At 45.3% G+C, this 15,933-nt stretch overlaps 1 protein-coding gene across 4 annotated transcripts in view; it reads left to right on the forward strand.

The window, feature by feature from the left end:
- The window catches only part of kmr (pleckstrin homology domain-containing family A member kramer), a 64,740-nt gene extending 63,797 nt beyond the window's left edge, over positions 1-943 (forward strand). For all 4 annotated transcript variants that reach the window (XM_089565252.1, XM_089565259.1, XM_089565265.1 and 1 more), the window contains one exon: positions 519-943. In XM_089565252.1, the coding sequence (XP_089421378.1) occupies positions 519-652 (134 nt within the window). In that variant the 3' untranslated portion in view covers positions 653-943. The remainder of the gene's footprint in view (positions 1-518) is intronic.
- Positions 944-15,933: the final 14,990 nt, after the last annotated feature.

Here is a 15,933-nt window from a genome sequence, read left to right on the forward strand (position 1 = left end):
TTGGCTAAGATACAGGTTTACTCTCGTATTGAAAAGCCTTTAGAAGCGAAAGAAAGGAACTACGTCAATTTTTCTCGACCTCCATGATCTTTAGTACACGTGTGTCGCGGCTAACCAGTTAACGCGGCTAACGCGGCTAACCAGTAACGCGGCTAACCAGTTAAAGACGAAGTATTCAGCGCAGTGTCTTTTAGCAGGTAGTCTGCTCTCGAACACTGGTTTCCGGAAGGCGCTTCAAATTAATTCTCTCGTTCTTGTCTGTAATCACTGAGCAGTGAATTTCATTCCCTCCTATCTAAAACTGCATGTGCCGCCCAACGTTTGAGAGCGTCTACGAACGTTGGCACTGCCCGTTGTTTACTGTTGTCCGGGAGTGCTATGGGCGTGGAGAGGTGCCGGTAAGAGTGCATAATAAATGCATGGTTCTTGCTACTCGTTCTTTCTTTCTCCTCTCCCCATCTCTCTATCTCTTTTCCCCGTCGCTGCAATCCGGCCCCGCACGGAACCCGCGGCTGCAGTGATGGCCACCCTGGAGCGGCTGGACCCCGAGGTGCTCAGGCAAGAAGCGCTGCAGAGGGAGAGGGAAGAACAGGACTCCAGTCCCGAGCAGCCGCTGCCGCTGTACCAGCAGAGAGAGAACTACCTCACATGAGAGACCGCAAGCCTCGCCATAACTGTCTGCTTTCCCAACACCCTTGTGTTCACCCTGCCTTGCGCAAAGGCTGGTTACTTCTCAGGTGACGACGCCGTGTACATACGGGACAAAAATTCGTGTTGTTTGCCAGAAATTCCATTTTCTTCTCGCCGTCAGTAGCTTCACCTTGTTCTTGAGGCCACCGTAGGAGGGTACATTGCCTGATGCATCAAGTGCCGCGTGCGTCAAGTCGCTCCAAGAGCTCGTTTGCATACTGCGAGAGGATGGTTAGTGCACTCTAAACACGAATAAGCCGATATGGGAGTAAATAAGGAGTAGCCTGTCATCTAGCGCATTCTTTTTTATAAAAGAAAGTGTGCTAGAGGACAGCTTACTCCCATTTTGCCCCTTTGTGTTAAGAGTGTATATAATGAACTCTGCTGGATTCCCGGCTACGAAATGCGAACTGCGCAATTCCTTACATTGCATCAGCAAACTGTCGAGAAATGCTCCTGGCTACGCCACTCTTACGCTGTAGCGGCTGTACCAAGGCGTGAAAATTGTGGCTGTGGTTAAGCGGGTAGAAATTACTAGGCCATTTTCAAAATTAGTCTCGCCTCTTGCAGGGTCGTCATGGAACGCAGTTAATGGCATTGTTCGTGGTATGATTCAGTCCGTGAGGAAACGAACCACAGTTCTCACGTTGAATGGGTAGGGCCACTCCACCTTATGGCATTTAATAGTCAAGCTGTGCCGACGTGTGAGCGTGCCAGTGGCACATTTGTGCACTGCACTGAAGCACTGCGCTCTTGAACTGATAATGGATCTGCAGCGCATTTACATGATGTAATCACGTTCCGTTCACTTTTGTCAAGGTATGAATGAGAGTATACACAGCAATGTTACGATCATTACCAGGAATTCGGGACAAGCTTTTCTAGTTTTCTTGGGTGCCACAACGTGGCGGAAGGCTTTAAACGCTCAAAAACAATGCGTTGAAATCATCCGCGACTACACCGTGTCCGCGACGTAAGGGAGGATGACACTGAATACCGAGTGTCCACTGAAGCGCTATAGCCCGCTAGCGACACGGGCTGGGTGTTGTACCGAATTTCCGGCAATGAAGGATATCTCAGCCTTCCGTTGGGTGCACTTAGGATCACGATAAAAGAAAACACTTTATTCACTCGGAGTCTCCCACGTAGGAGTGAGAAGCATGGTTTTTGCTTTTTCTTCTAAAATAATCCTCTTCTGGACGCACCGTCCCTTAATGTCTTTTCAGGCTCAATGCATAAGCAGACATGAATTTCGTTCTTGAGTAAGAGCTGGGTGTTCTCTTATCACACTGATCGTATCTTTATATATGTGCCTTTGGGTTATCAAGACACAGCGCAGTCGTGCTGTATACAATCTTATCCTCTGTGAGGGATATGTTACCTTATATGAGCAAACAATGTGCCAACTAGCCGTGGAGCAGCGATTAAAATCCGACGGCAGCACATGCACAGTTATGTCACATATTTCTTCTTATTCAGGTTTATATTTTGGGCACAGTTCGTATAGCGAAATATTCATGATGCTCGTAAGTTGGCGGCTCAGGTAATGGGCGTTTGCTGTATGATCTCAACATGTGCAGTTTGCTATGCGTTAGCTTGCGTAGTTACAACCTGGAGCTGCAGCCGTACATATCTCGATGAGGAAGAAATCGGCAGTTAGCGAACTCTACATGGTATGGTTTGGTTTATCGGGGTTTAACGTCCTAAAGCGACTAAGGCTATGAGACGCCGTAGTGGAGGGCTCCGGAAATTTCGACCACCTGGGGTTCTTTAACGTGCACTGACATGCTGTTTGGCCAGTGTCGCTAACGTTTTCTACGGGGCGCCTTTCCCGGGGTGTCGGGCATGGCAAACTGTCACATGTCTGCTACATTTGGTTTTGCTGTGCTTGTGCCGCTCCAGCTCCGCAGCGTTAAGGTGTCATGTGTACTGGACGCGCATCTATTTGCTGCATGAGATCGCGAAGCCCTATTCGCCACGACTGCAGGATCAGACAGTTTAATGCGCGCGACCCGTGTGCGAAGCTTTCGACTCCCGGAATTAATTTCTCCATCAAGCACCTACTGGCATGGGGGATTGCCTGCACAGAAAGATCACTGCCATGTGGATGAAGTGGCACAGCTGATTAAACAAAAAAGAGCGCAAATGCACCTGTACAAGCAAAAAACTGCTTACAACGATGAGGCATTAAAGGCTTCCGCCTTAATAAGCAAATCGCACAAGTGTTTACTGTTAACTGTACGTTCATGAGAACAAGCATGGAAGTACAGCCAGTGAAAGATTAGTAATTTAGTTTTTCTTTTTTTTTTTTGCTTGACGAAGCAACATTGTGAGCTCTGGGGAACGCCGCAGTAGAAGCTCCAGGTTAATTTCGACCACCTGGAGTTCTTCAATATGCACTGAAATCTGAACGCAGATTTTGAAATTGAATTTGCTCTGTCAATGCCCATTCGTACCAGCTCGAAAAAAGTCAATACGAAAGCGCGGTGGTTCCTATGCGCGCTTTTGATTTGAAACTGCTAAACACACTTGATAAATTCGTATATTCAGTATGTACACAACGGAAATAAGGGGATGAGTTTTTTTCATTGCAAGCTTGGAAACTAAGCACCGATCAGCCAGTCAGCCAAACCAGAGACGTGCCTTGGCACATTTACCGCTGTTGTGAACATCGAAAAATTCCACACGAAGTCTAACGTAAGGCAGGTAGGAGCAAATACTGGCTTTCCCACTTAGAAGGGAATAACGCCTCTGTTGAAATATTCTGCGGATCGAAGCGAATGTATTACGACACGAAACTCTTTTGTCGCGTCCGTCAGTTGTGCGATGTTCCAGTCGTTGTAGGTCTGTTTAAAAGCAGAATCAATGAAAGCAGAAGGCGCCAGTGCTTATCGAGGCCTACTCTATACACACCGCAGCTGTATTTTCACTTGAGCACGTTACGTCTTGTAATCTCCACAGGCTTCTTTGTTTGACACATTTAGGCTTAGAGCTAGCATCGAGATCTCTTCGTTATCTTCTGCTCCGTCGGTGCCCCAAAAGCTCTTTTCTCGCTTCTGTTCGGCGAAACGCGCGAGAAAAAAAGGCTTGCTCAGTGGAGCGAACTTCCCACGTCCGCAAGCGTGGCTTTGCTCCATTGTTTTCAAGAAAATGACTTGTACGCCATGTCTACATTATGGCCGACTTTATTGTCAGAGATGGCCTTAAGCAATTCAACTGACAAAACATCCCCTCCACTCGAGCCGACGACATGCATTGCAAGAAGTGCTGTAAAAGTACTGCAGAGAGAACTGTTCGGTAGTCTTTCAGCTGAGCAAATCGACGCGCTTTGGTGAGCCTGAACAAGAAGGGGTGTATGGATGAAACAGACGTTACGGTCATGGCGCGCATACGATCTCACGCCGCTGTAGTACTTACAAAGCAGCGCTCTGACCAAACAGTATAGTTTATATTATGTAGCTATAGCGGTGGCCCCGCATGCTGCGCGCCTTGCGTCGCTTCTGTCTCGCGCTGTACTCGACTTCGGGCTTCGCACAGCATTACGGGCGCGTAAAAGACGGCACGTGTCACGAATATAAGTTGCACAAGGTGATTCAAAAGCTTCGACTTTGGACCTCCAGTTCTAAGTTGCTCCGGAGCTTTAAAAATCAGAGAGTATTTTCCATACGCGAAGTCGCGCGTTTAGTACGGGTCGATTGAGAAGCGTAACTAATGCAACGTCTTTCTGCTAGTCTTTCAAGTAGATGAGGACAACTGCGACGCCATGACAGTCTAAAGTACGTCGACAACAGATACAGGCCACCTGAGTTTTAGCTGTCTTATGGGGCCATTGAAGAAACGGTAGTGATTGTTACAGGGGAGCACCATCGCTCTGTGAGGGCTGTGTGAGTGTCGTGCTTACCAAAGCGATCATACCTGCCATGCTGTGACGCGGTGACGAAGATTTACAGGCTCGGTCCTATTGTATTGATGTGGTAGTTCAAAGGTATCCTGTTTAGCCGTTCGCTCCGCCAATTTCGCAAGAAATGAGCTGTTTGGAGCAACGGTCTAGTGACTGACAGTGGCTTTTAAAGTACTCCTCAAGGCCTCTTTTGTTTGAGCTCTCAGATGTCCATACATTTAGTTAACTTCAAGTGTACAAAATGTCGTGCCACTGTCTGTTATGCAGAAAACCAACGGGAGCGAAAGGTGTCAACGTTTTTGAGGTTTGCGAGAGCGTTGTTAAGAAATCCATGGTGCCCTTCAACGATTCAAGCGAGTTCGCTGTTTATTCCTTTTTGGAACAAGTGTTCTTTTTTTTTTTGCTTGGAGAGGAAGACAAGAGAGGGAGAGGACGCTGCGGCGCTTCCTTTCTTACGGATACTTTTATACAATGATATTTTTCTTGAAAATAGTCTTGGTCCTCAATTTTCTCGCTTTTCTGGCTACCTTCATAGCAGTTGAGTAATTTTCTGCAGCTAAAGCAAGTGGTTCAGCGCCTTCTTCAAAAATTCCAGCGACCAATTATTGCGATAAAGAACAAAGAGTATAGAGGGTAGGCTTACCTTGAAAACGGCGACCAGTGGCTGCATGTCTTAATTTTCTGTAACTGGCTTTTTTTTCTACATGTGCGTGCTCTATGCATGGTTCAGCCGCTGGTTGAGACCATTAATCCGCAATTCTTTCACCAATAAAATGGATGCGGGCCCACACGGCAGCCATCGCGACAACGTGCCTATGCTTCTGAGGTATGCAGTCTGAAAAAAAAATACTCAAAAGAGACGTCTTGGTATCGTCTACTGTTTACGTTGCAGGTCGGTGCTTTTCCACTCGGGAACTGAGGTGACCAAAGCGAGCGCTACAGTAAGCTGCTTCTAGGCACATCAACCAGCCGAGTAAGAGCCACGTACTCACGTATGTACGTGGCTCCGGCGGGCGCAATTTCACACTGTCTCGTTGCGGGATTAGTTTCGAGCAAACGGAAGTCTTTAGTGCCCATTAAAATCCCCAGTACACGGGTGACTTTTGCATTTTGCCCTTATTTAAATGAGCCCGTCGCGGCTGATTGTCCGATCCGCGACTTTGTCTTCATCATAGGAGCACATAGCCACTGCGGTGTGCGGACACGATTTGTCAGCAGTGTTACTGTTAATGCTCTTCTTGTGGCGTGCTTGTACAACGCGCATGAAATAACACACATTGAATGAACTTATCTGCACACCACAGTGTTTCTGATAAATGCCCGTTGGGACTTTGACTTCATACGGGACGACAGTAAGTTAGCTGATCAGGTTTTTGAACCATTCGCACTCCACTAAAGACGAGCGGGCAGCAACCTTCAATTACAGCGCGACGACATTTTAGCCTCGGACTAGCTTATGTCCTCCACAATTTAGCTGCGCTAAGCAAAAACGGACGTCCATTGTTCTCTCTTATGCTCATGCGCGTATTATGACACAAAAAACCGAGACAAAAAAAGGGGGAGGGAAGAATAAGACGTGATATTCATCACGGTTTCATGTTTTCGTTTTTAGTACTGGCTCGTTCCTTAAGTGCTGTGTATATATGTGTACATACCCCTCCGAGAGCTTCCACTTCACCACCGGAGGTGAACTTCCTCTCCTTGTCAAAGTATATGTATCTGTTTTCTTTTTGTCCCACGCTGTTCAAGCCTCTTGCATTTAGCGAGATCAGACCGGCACTCTGTCGTGTCAGGAAGCGACAACGCTGCGGTTCCGGTTTATCGGACGTAGTCTCACCGAACTTCACTGCCTTTAGAGAATTCCAGCCAATCGTTGCGTATGTATACCGTGTATATAGGCTGGTCTAGTTTTTGATCGCTGTATCCGAAACAGTGTTGAATTTTTAGTCAGCGTTTAACTCTGTTATAGCTAGTTGGCGCCTTTAGAGTAGCACACCGAAGTAGTGAGGGCAAACGCTAAAATGACCTTTTCATTTTGCTTTCGTCAGGAGATAGTGCCTGGGAGCGAAAAGACCACCCTGCTCTGCCCGCGGGTATTGCTTCGTTGTTAGCAGCAACTTTGACTAACGTGTTGGTGTATGACTTTTTAACCTATGACCTTCGCGTTGTGTGTAAGAATCAAGATAACGAGTTAGGTGCGTGCTTCTGAAAGAGAAGCGTGGGAACAAACACATTTTTCTGGGGATGGCTTGGTGAAGTTAAGCGCAGTGGTACGACGTTGGAAATATTAAATACACTGTTTCTTAATTATCTTGTAATAAAAAACTACGTATATTGTTCGTGAGAAGAAAGAAAAGAACAGAGGGTATATTTACTCCACTCACTCACTCATTCACTTATTTATTTCATTCATTCATTGCTCATTCATAGTCGTTCAGGGTGACTTGCAAGAAGACAAGGAGTGTTTCACAATTTTCATCGTGTTTTTAAAATGCACCGAAAGGCTGCTTGCAACAAAAAGTACCAACAAAAACTAGGCTTTTTAAAGAGGGACGAAAGAGTTCAGAGGGAATATATTTGTTTTCGCTTTGTAAAGCAGTTGCTTTCTGACTGGAAAATGTTGTATGACACCATATGGGACGTTATGTTAACGCGCATAAAGCAAAAAATTGTATTGCACTGTGGTGCGATAAGAGAAATCGAGGCTATTATAAGTGCTTGCGAGAGTCCGCCTAAGTCACTACTCAATTAAGCTAGTCATTTTTGAATTTTAAGCGCTGAAAAAAAAAAGAAAAACATATACTTAATAGACGAAATAGCTGGGCTGCTGCGTGAAGTTTTGCCTCTAATTTTTGATAAAAGTTGGCGTAGATAGTTTTAAGTCATGCCTTAACAGACTTCCTTATGATGTCTCATGTGCGGTTGCAGAATTCCGCAATGTGATACTTGTTCCTTATGCAAGCAAGCTTCCTAGGAGTACTATTTTACCTTCAAAGTAACTCAACAGTGCTAATTTATTCTTTGTGTGCCGCTTGTATTCCCTCGTGTAACGTGGGTGGACACCTGTGGTTTCTAGTGATGTTTTTCGCCCCTTGATCGCCCGTGTTGTGTTGAGCGGGCCTTTAGCTGTTGATTACGAGATGTGTTGTGCTGCCTGTTTACGCCAAACATTCAAAAGTATTGCAGTTTCTTTCCTCACTTGTCGATGCACGACTAATCCTACGTGCAACTTCAAGCGGCCGCTTTGGCTGCGGCCTATTACCCTATACATCCCAATGAGATTGTTAGCAGAGCCACGTTCTTCATGCTGGCTTGCGCAAGCGTATGCAGCTGAAAGTCGCGCGTCTTGGTTGTGTATTGAGGAGGTGTGCGCAGATACCTAATGCCGAAGGGTTGTGCCTGTTACTGTGATTATCACGGTGTTCCCTTTTCTGCTGGACTGTTTTGAAGTTTGTCGTGGTCGGCATTAAAGTTTGTACGAAGCTCACTGTCTGCTGTTTCTCTCTTTACTTCGCAACTTCCTTTTCGAGCAGTTGTTCTTTGGAGCGACATCTCGGTAAAGACTGTTTGCTTTGTTGTTTATTGATTAAGCAAGTGGGGCGAATTGTTTTTGCTTAGAGAGGAGCAGGCTACCCTGTAATATGCGTGAAAAAGTAAGAACTTCATAAGCGAGTTACGTCCAAGATGCGGTACACTGACCCTTACAGGAACTACATCTATACCATATTCACACGTTGTGTTATGTACATTTCCTAAACAAAAAACACCCAGGGATATAAAAGCACAAAGCGAAATTGTAGCGGTGCAATGGAAGTTGAGACATTCGAAGCACTTGCCGAGCTTTCCACAGATTATAGCTGCCGCACTATAGGACACAGAGATTAAAAATGTAAACAATCTCGCCACACGGCAATGCACGAATGAACAGTAGTTAACATTTACAAAAGTTGCGCTAAATTTCCGCTTGGTGTGTACCTTTCACTCATAGCTGGCAGATAAGCTTGTTATTTCTGCCCCGAAAAGTGGTCACGTGAGATGAATAGCTTTGGAAGTGAAATTCCGCAAGGGATATGAACAAACATCTCTCTCAGAGTGCTCTTTCAGAAACAGATTTCCGCGTTCGAGGGGTTACCGTTCAAGGGGCTCTAAAACACCTTCCGAAGAGAGCCCATCAACTTGCTCAATCACTGCGTTGTGCTGTTATGAACACCTGAGTTAAGTAATACACCTCTATATGCAGCAAAGAACCTACAACCACGCGCGAAAGTTGGCGAGCCCTTCCCGGCGACTTTTTCATGCACGCACCCTCCTCGGTCGCTCGCACCGGCGTATACAAGTTGAGAGATGACTATTGGTTAGATTCTTTAAGACATCAAGAAGCTACCATGGCCTTCGTCAATAAGTCGCGTAGCACCGGCGGGTCAGGAAGCTCCGCCCCCGGGGGTGTGGCCGGCGGAGAGCGGCGACCTTCCAGCGTGCAAAGAGTGGCGAGAGGACAGAGGAAGGCGCGAAGACACTGAAATTCAAATGTTGACTACAGATAACCTAGCTTCTACAAAGCGCATTTAAAAAATTCATGCTGGACAATATTCGTGAAGCGGAATGCATTGACATCACAGCCATACCGCTTTGGTATTAAAGCTCCTTTCAGAGCCCCTTTAATATATCCTTGGGTGAACAGAGGGCGCGCGGAGACGTTAAACTTCAAGCCATTGTGATCCTCTCAGTGAACATGCAAGCGAAGGGACTTCTGCGACACAGTGCGTCTATGGCGCGGCACTACTGTCGTGCTGGAAAATTCATGGACAGATCCGACACAGCATGAATAAGCTGGCAGCTATAGGCGGCATTTTAGTGCGAAAGCACTACTCGGGACGTAACAACCGCGAGCAAGAATCTTGTCATGTGTTTTGCCTCTTGTCTTGTGCTCCACACCAACCTGACCGTACCCGAGCTGCTCAGGTAAGTTCGGGGGAGCGTCGGGCAAGCTGTAGCCAATGAAAGGAGCGCGTCGCTCCACCTAGGTCACGTGACTTTGTGGCGTCATCACAACCTGCCCTGACAGGTTGGCAGTTATATTAATTACTAGTCGCGAGAGGTGGCTCGGGAAGAGCAACATGGGTCGCACAATCCGTAGCGGTGGCTGTGATATAAACAGCCACCTGCTGCTAGTGGCGCATCGCTTAACCGCTGCGCCACTGCGCTGGTAGGGGTATGAGGACTCGCCGGGCTCTATAAATGTTAAGCAGAGAACGACCAATTCTGCATATATGGGCATTTACCCACCGCGGTGGCTCAGTCCCAGCAATCCACAAACCTCCCATAGATGTCCAGATTAAGTCTGAACGTCTACGAGGGGGTACCCAAAAGAAACCGGACTTATTTTTGTTTGAACTTATTTGTTCACATTTTAAGTACAGACCTTCAATATCCTTCAAAGTACTCTTCACTTACAATGATACGCTTGTCGAATCTTTCATTCCATTTTTCAAAACATTGTTTAAATTCATCTTTTGTGATGCTTGACAGTCCCTCCGTCGTTTTTTTCTTCACCTCAGCAACATCAGCGAAACGCTTTCTATTCACCTGTTTTTTCATTCTACGAAACAAAGAAAGTAGCACGTGGCAAGGTCGGGTGAGTATGAGGGTTGAGGAACAAAGGTCATGCCATTTTTGGTCCGAATTTGTCGTAGAGACAGGGCTGTGTGAGCAGGGGCATTGCCATGGTGGAAAAACCAGTCACCCGTTTGCCACAAATCAGGCCGCTTCCACCGAACACTGTTGCCCAATCTTTTCAAAACATACAAGCAGAAAGCCTGGTTAACTGTCTGACCCTGCGGAAAAAATACTGAATGGACGACTCCTCTCACGTTGAAAAAAAAAAACAAATTAGCATTGTTTTGAGGTTTGATTTCACCTGACGAGCTTTCTTGAGGCGAGGTGAATTTGAAGTTTTCCATTGGCATGACTGTTGCTTTGATTCAGGATTTAATTCAGGAACACATGAGTTGTCCCCATAGCATCGTCCTTGAACGTCTTTCTGAATATTTCAAAAATTTCCGTTCCACTTTTTTCGAGAAAAAATCAGAATTTCACCGGCGCACGCTGTTCACGAAAATCAGCCATTGCAAAAACGACACTCACACAAAACAGTCGTCACTCTAAAACTCTGCCTAAACTAGTCTGACCTCCTTCAGCGACGGCACTCGGCTTACTGCCTCTGAAATGTTCGTTCTATGCACTCCTAGCGGCAAAACGCGGTACCACAGAAGCTGTGCCGATTCAAAAAATTATTCCGGTTTCTTTTGGGTACCCCCTCGTATGTACCAAAGCAAAATCTCTCAGACGTCTTATTTACCAACATTTTTTCGTGGAAAAGCTGGAGACGTACCCACGACATTACATCTACCTTAACTAGACTCATCGTAGATATTACTTGTAACGTCCTGGGAATGTGAGATATAAATTAAGAATTCCATATTTTTCAATCGTTCAATATTTTGTGTTGCCTTACTGCATTTAAAGTTGGAAATCGCTGTTTACAAATTGAAGGCATGACCAGCGCTGCCTGTGTTTTTGTGTGTTTTCGTGCTCGCTTCACGGCAACATTATCCTACCTAGAAAGAAGAAAAATACGGGAAGTAGTAAAGACAAATCTGAATGCACACGCATCAGGCTTTTGACTCAACTGTACGCAGTTGGTTTGAATAACACAATCTGGCGGGCTAGTTGGTGGGAATCCATACGATTTCAGCAGCGCGAACACGGTTAGGAAAAGACAGAAGGCGGACAGGACAGAGCGCTGAAATATCAACTTTATTTAAAGAATGCCCAAGGCCCCGCTCTTAAATACACACGCCACAGAACACGCCCACCTGGGGGATTTATCTAAGCACAACACAATCAGAGCGCGAACGAGCATAGTATCACTTTTTTCCCTGGTTATCAAGGACACAACGAGCATGAGTGCTAACAAAGAAAAGACTAAAAACCAGTGAAAGACATGTAGAAAGCATGGAACAACAGGGCTGAGGGTGCGTGAAGGTCTGAAGAAAACACAAGCATAAAAAAGCTAAAAAACACAGGAATGACAGGAATGACATTCCAGGAATGACATTGACAGGAATGACATTGACAGGAATGTTGTTCCATGCTTTCTACATGTCTTTCACTGGTTTTTAGTCTTTTCTTTGTTAGCACTCATGCTCGTTGTATCCTTGATAACCCGGGAAAAAGTGATAATTTACTCGTTCGCGCTCTGATTGTGTTGTGCTTAGATAAATCCCCCAGGTGGGCGTTTTCTGTGGCGTGTGTATTTAAGAGCGGGGCCTTGGGCATTCTTCAAATAAAGTTGATAGTTCAGCGCTCTGTCCTGTCCGCCTTCTGTCTTTTCCTAACCGTGTTCGCGCTGCTGAAATCGTATAGTTGGTTTGAAATGCCAGTCACTTTGGTCAGGATTCGCATTGTTATTTCATTACTATTCTTACATTCAATTTATACCTTGTGCTACAGCCTGCAAGCTATCTCAACCACACCGGAAAGTGAGTACACACTGAAAACTTTTTTGTTATTCAGCAGCCAGGACTATAATAACCATTTTTTTTTAATTAAGCATGTTTTGTTCAACTTTTCCAACTATTTAAAGTACAAAAATTGGTTCAGTTCAATTTTTGGGAGTTATTTTTCTCAGAAATGTGTTAAATCTGCTAATCGCGCTAGCAATGATAACTAACTATTGGAATGTTGAACTGAGGAAAGCTTTGGCATTTGTGTAGCTGAATGTGTGACCTCATATTTCTTGAGAATAAACTTCTTGAGTCCCGCTTTTTATCATCATGTCCACTGCAGGCCAAAAATTTCTCCAGTTAACCCTGTGCCAGCGGCGGCCACCTTATCCCAGCAAACTTCCGAACCTCGTCTGCCCACCTGCCCTGATCCTCTCTGCTGTGCTTGCTTTCTCTCTGAATCCAGCCCGTTACCCTATTGATAATTGGTTATCTTGCCTTCGTGCTACATGCGCTGCCCATATGCCTGTTCTGTATCTGTGCCGCGGACAGGCGGCGGCGGGGAAAGCGCGGTGAATTGTCTACGTCGCCATCGCGTTGTAGTTCGTATCGTATTTTATCAATAATAGCGCAAACTGCGCATGGTGATTGCAGCTGTGAAAAAATTAATATGGTATAATTTAAAAATTATGAACTTATTTTTCGTGCCACAGCAAGCATACTAGTAAGTATAAAAAAGAGACGATACAAAATATGTGCCAGTTTCGCACACTCCGCACGAGGCTAGGGTCAGCCATGGCGGCAGTGGTAGAGCGCACGGCGTGTGCGATTTCTCATCGTGTTCCGTGTGAACGTTGTGTTTGAAGAACCTCGACACAGAATTAATTATTCCCTTATTATTGCTGGCGAGTTTGTTCAACAGTTCTTTCCTTGATGGAGCTGAAGGAAGACAGTTTGCTTGCTTTTACTACTCGGCGAAGTGGACCCGTCAGTACGAATTAGGACTACAAGTCGTTTTCACCGGCTGGAATCATGACCTTTCCTGGTGCGTACTCAGTCTCAGTTCACTCATTGAAGTGTATTTTATGCTGTTTTTGCGTTCGTAATGAAAAAATTCTAACGCATTTATCGCATCTAACGCATTTATCGGCACGTTATATTTTTACGCTCACTCGTTTGGCTGTTTTGCCAAACTCGCTGTGTATTGAAACAAAGACTGGTGATGTATGCAACTGTCCTCTACTACCGAAATGTGGGCATGCGTTCGGATGGTGTGCCGATGTGCGTGTGCAAGCACACTCCGCTCAGCACGACTGCCTTTTAGTGCTGCAAGGGTAACCTTTGACGCTTCATAGACTTGCGTCGGTAAAAGTGGCGTAAATTACTGGGTTTGTTTGTTGTGGTTGCTGTGCCATTCTCTAGTCACCTGTAAAAGTGAACAATTATGCTTTCTTTTGCAGCAACCCTGACTTATTGGGCTCGGCAGAAGATTATTGATATCACCGCAGCTGTAAACCTGACGATTATGCTCAATGAGAAGATTCAGTGAAAGCACCGAGCGAAATAAAACACTGACGCACTCGGAAGTCATCTGCAGTATTTTGGGCTCCCGTGATGGCCATGTACCCGCTTACTCAACTGTATTTGAGCTAGCTGGAGTGCTTGGACGTCCCGACGACTCCATAGGGAAGTCTGTGGCTGGGATGCAGTAGGTCTCCGTTCCATCTGGAATTGTAACAGGTGTCAGCTGCATCTCGTATTGAAGCTGGTTCCAGTCGCAACTGCTTTAAGGAACAAATTTCCAGTTGCAACAACTGGAAATGTGTCCCTTAAAACAGTTGGACTGGAACCAGTTAGAAATTTTCACCTGGGTATTGATCTATGTATAGTCATATTCTCTTTATATAGACGTCTAGACTACGTAGACTGGGCGTACTTACATGTTCACAAATATCTGATAAATGTCGAGCTGGATGTCGGCATTACGTACTTACAACGTGGACTGGACCCCAATTTTCATGCTGTAGGTACGTAGATTTTTCATAAACGGTACTAAAATGGATGTCTAGTGGAGGTGTCTAATGTCCAGCGTAAATATCTAGCTGATGTCTATGTGACGTTTTATGGTTTACTGGGGTGGTTCAGGCGCTCGTCTACCGAGCTGGAGTGCCTGGGTTCGAACCCGACCGCGGCAGCCGCGTTTCTATGGAGGCGAAACGCTAAAGGTGCCCGTGTGCTGTGCGATGTCAGTGCACGTTAAAGAACCCCAGGTGGTCAAAATTATTCCGGAGACCTCCACTACGGCCCCTCTTTCTTCCTTTCTTCTTTCACTCTCTCCTTTATCCCTCCCCTTACAACGTGGTTCCGGTGTCCACCGAGATACGCGAGACAGTTACTGCATCAAAAAACAATTTTAAATTTTGACAATAACCCACTAAAGCTATCGCGTTATACCCTTAAGGCGGAGCTCAACCCGTCCAATTGAAGAATTAGCAAATGCTTTCGCACGTCTCCTCGGTTTAGGTTGTTAATCCCCAACCACTTTTTTTTTATTTTGAACGGCGCTATAGCGATACATATAAAACTAATATCTGCACCGCGTCAGACGGCAGTGCCTTGCAATAACTTGCTGCGGTTTTCTTCTAGTTTGTTTAATGACATTAATGCATGGACCCGCTAGCGCCTTACAGTGACGCCGGCTACGTGAGATGAATGCAACTGTCACAGAGACGAAAAATTACAGAAATGCCACAAGTAACACACGTGGAGTGCGTAATAGAACAAGCAGAGTTGAGGCATACATGCGTGCACTCACAGAAAATCAATTTTTCAGAGATAAATGAACGCTTTGCACATGGCCCTGGTCCTCATGTTAAGAACGTTGTGCCTTTTAGTAAAACTGACGTAAATGCTTACTATCAGCACCGCCATTTGTCAGGGTAAGTCGACCCATGCTTTGCAGGCCAACGGCTTCTCCCAATAATCTCTTAATAACCGTGTCTTCCGCCAACCCCTATCCCACCACATCTCCTAATTTCATCTCCCCGCCAAACTCCCGGCCGCTCCCGGCTACATTATAATCTTCGCTTAATACCTGCTCGTTTGTCCGAACAGGCCGGTGGTTATCTGTTCGTTATTCAACGGTGCTGTTTGTCTCCTTAATCCTACTTTTCCCACGGCATGCTGCGTTGTTCCTAATCGAATTTCGATCTTTCTCGTTAGCTTTCGAGTTTAAGCCATGTACGCGAGTATTTGCAGGATGCATCAGTTATATACTTTCCCTTTGGGAGATATTGGTAAGTTGCTCTTTGTGACTCGGCAGTGTGTGCCCAAATACACTCAATACCATTCTTATTATCCAGCTGATTTCTTTTTATCCATCTTACCTAGGTACATGTACTTCTTCACTACTTGCGATAGCCCCCTACAGTTTTTTCTGAGCCATACAGTTCAGTGTCAGTTTCGTTTTCTTCCTTTAGTTTCCGAGCTCCCCGTTGCAGTTTGTGTGTTCATGTGCTATAATAATAATAATGATAATAATAATAATAATAATAATAATAATAATAATAATAATAATAATAATAATAATAATAATAATAATAATAATAATAATAATAATGTTTATTGCCACTTTGTAGATGATACAGTATGGTTCAGGCCCGTCAAAGCCAACAAGAGGCTTGAGTGACTGGGCCCGGCAGTTACGGCCAGGAGTACAAAAAGGCAATAGATATAGCAACGCTTCTCGTTACACCCAAGCGAGAGCAAAAAAAATAAAAACATATAGGAAAACACAGGTTAACAGCGTAAGTATTGAGAAATTCAACTCTAAACCCA

Source organism: Amblyomma mixtum, chromosome 1 (genome assembly GCF_055824585.1).
Source record: "Amblyomma mixtum isolate Tamu chromosome 1, ASM5582458v1, whole genome shotgun sequence".
Classification (NCBI taxonomy): domain Eukaryota; kingdom Metazoa; phylum Arthropoda; class Arachnida; order Ixodida; family Ixodidae; genus Amblyomma; species Amblyomma mixtum.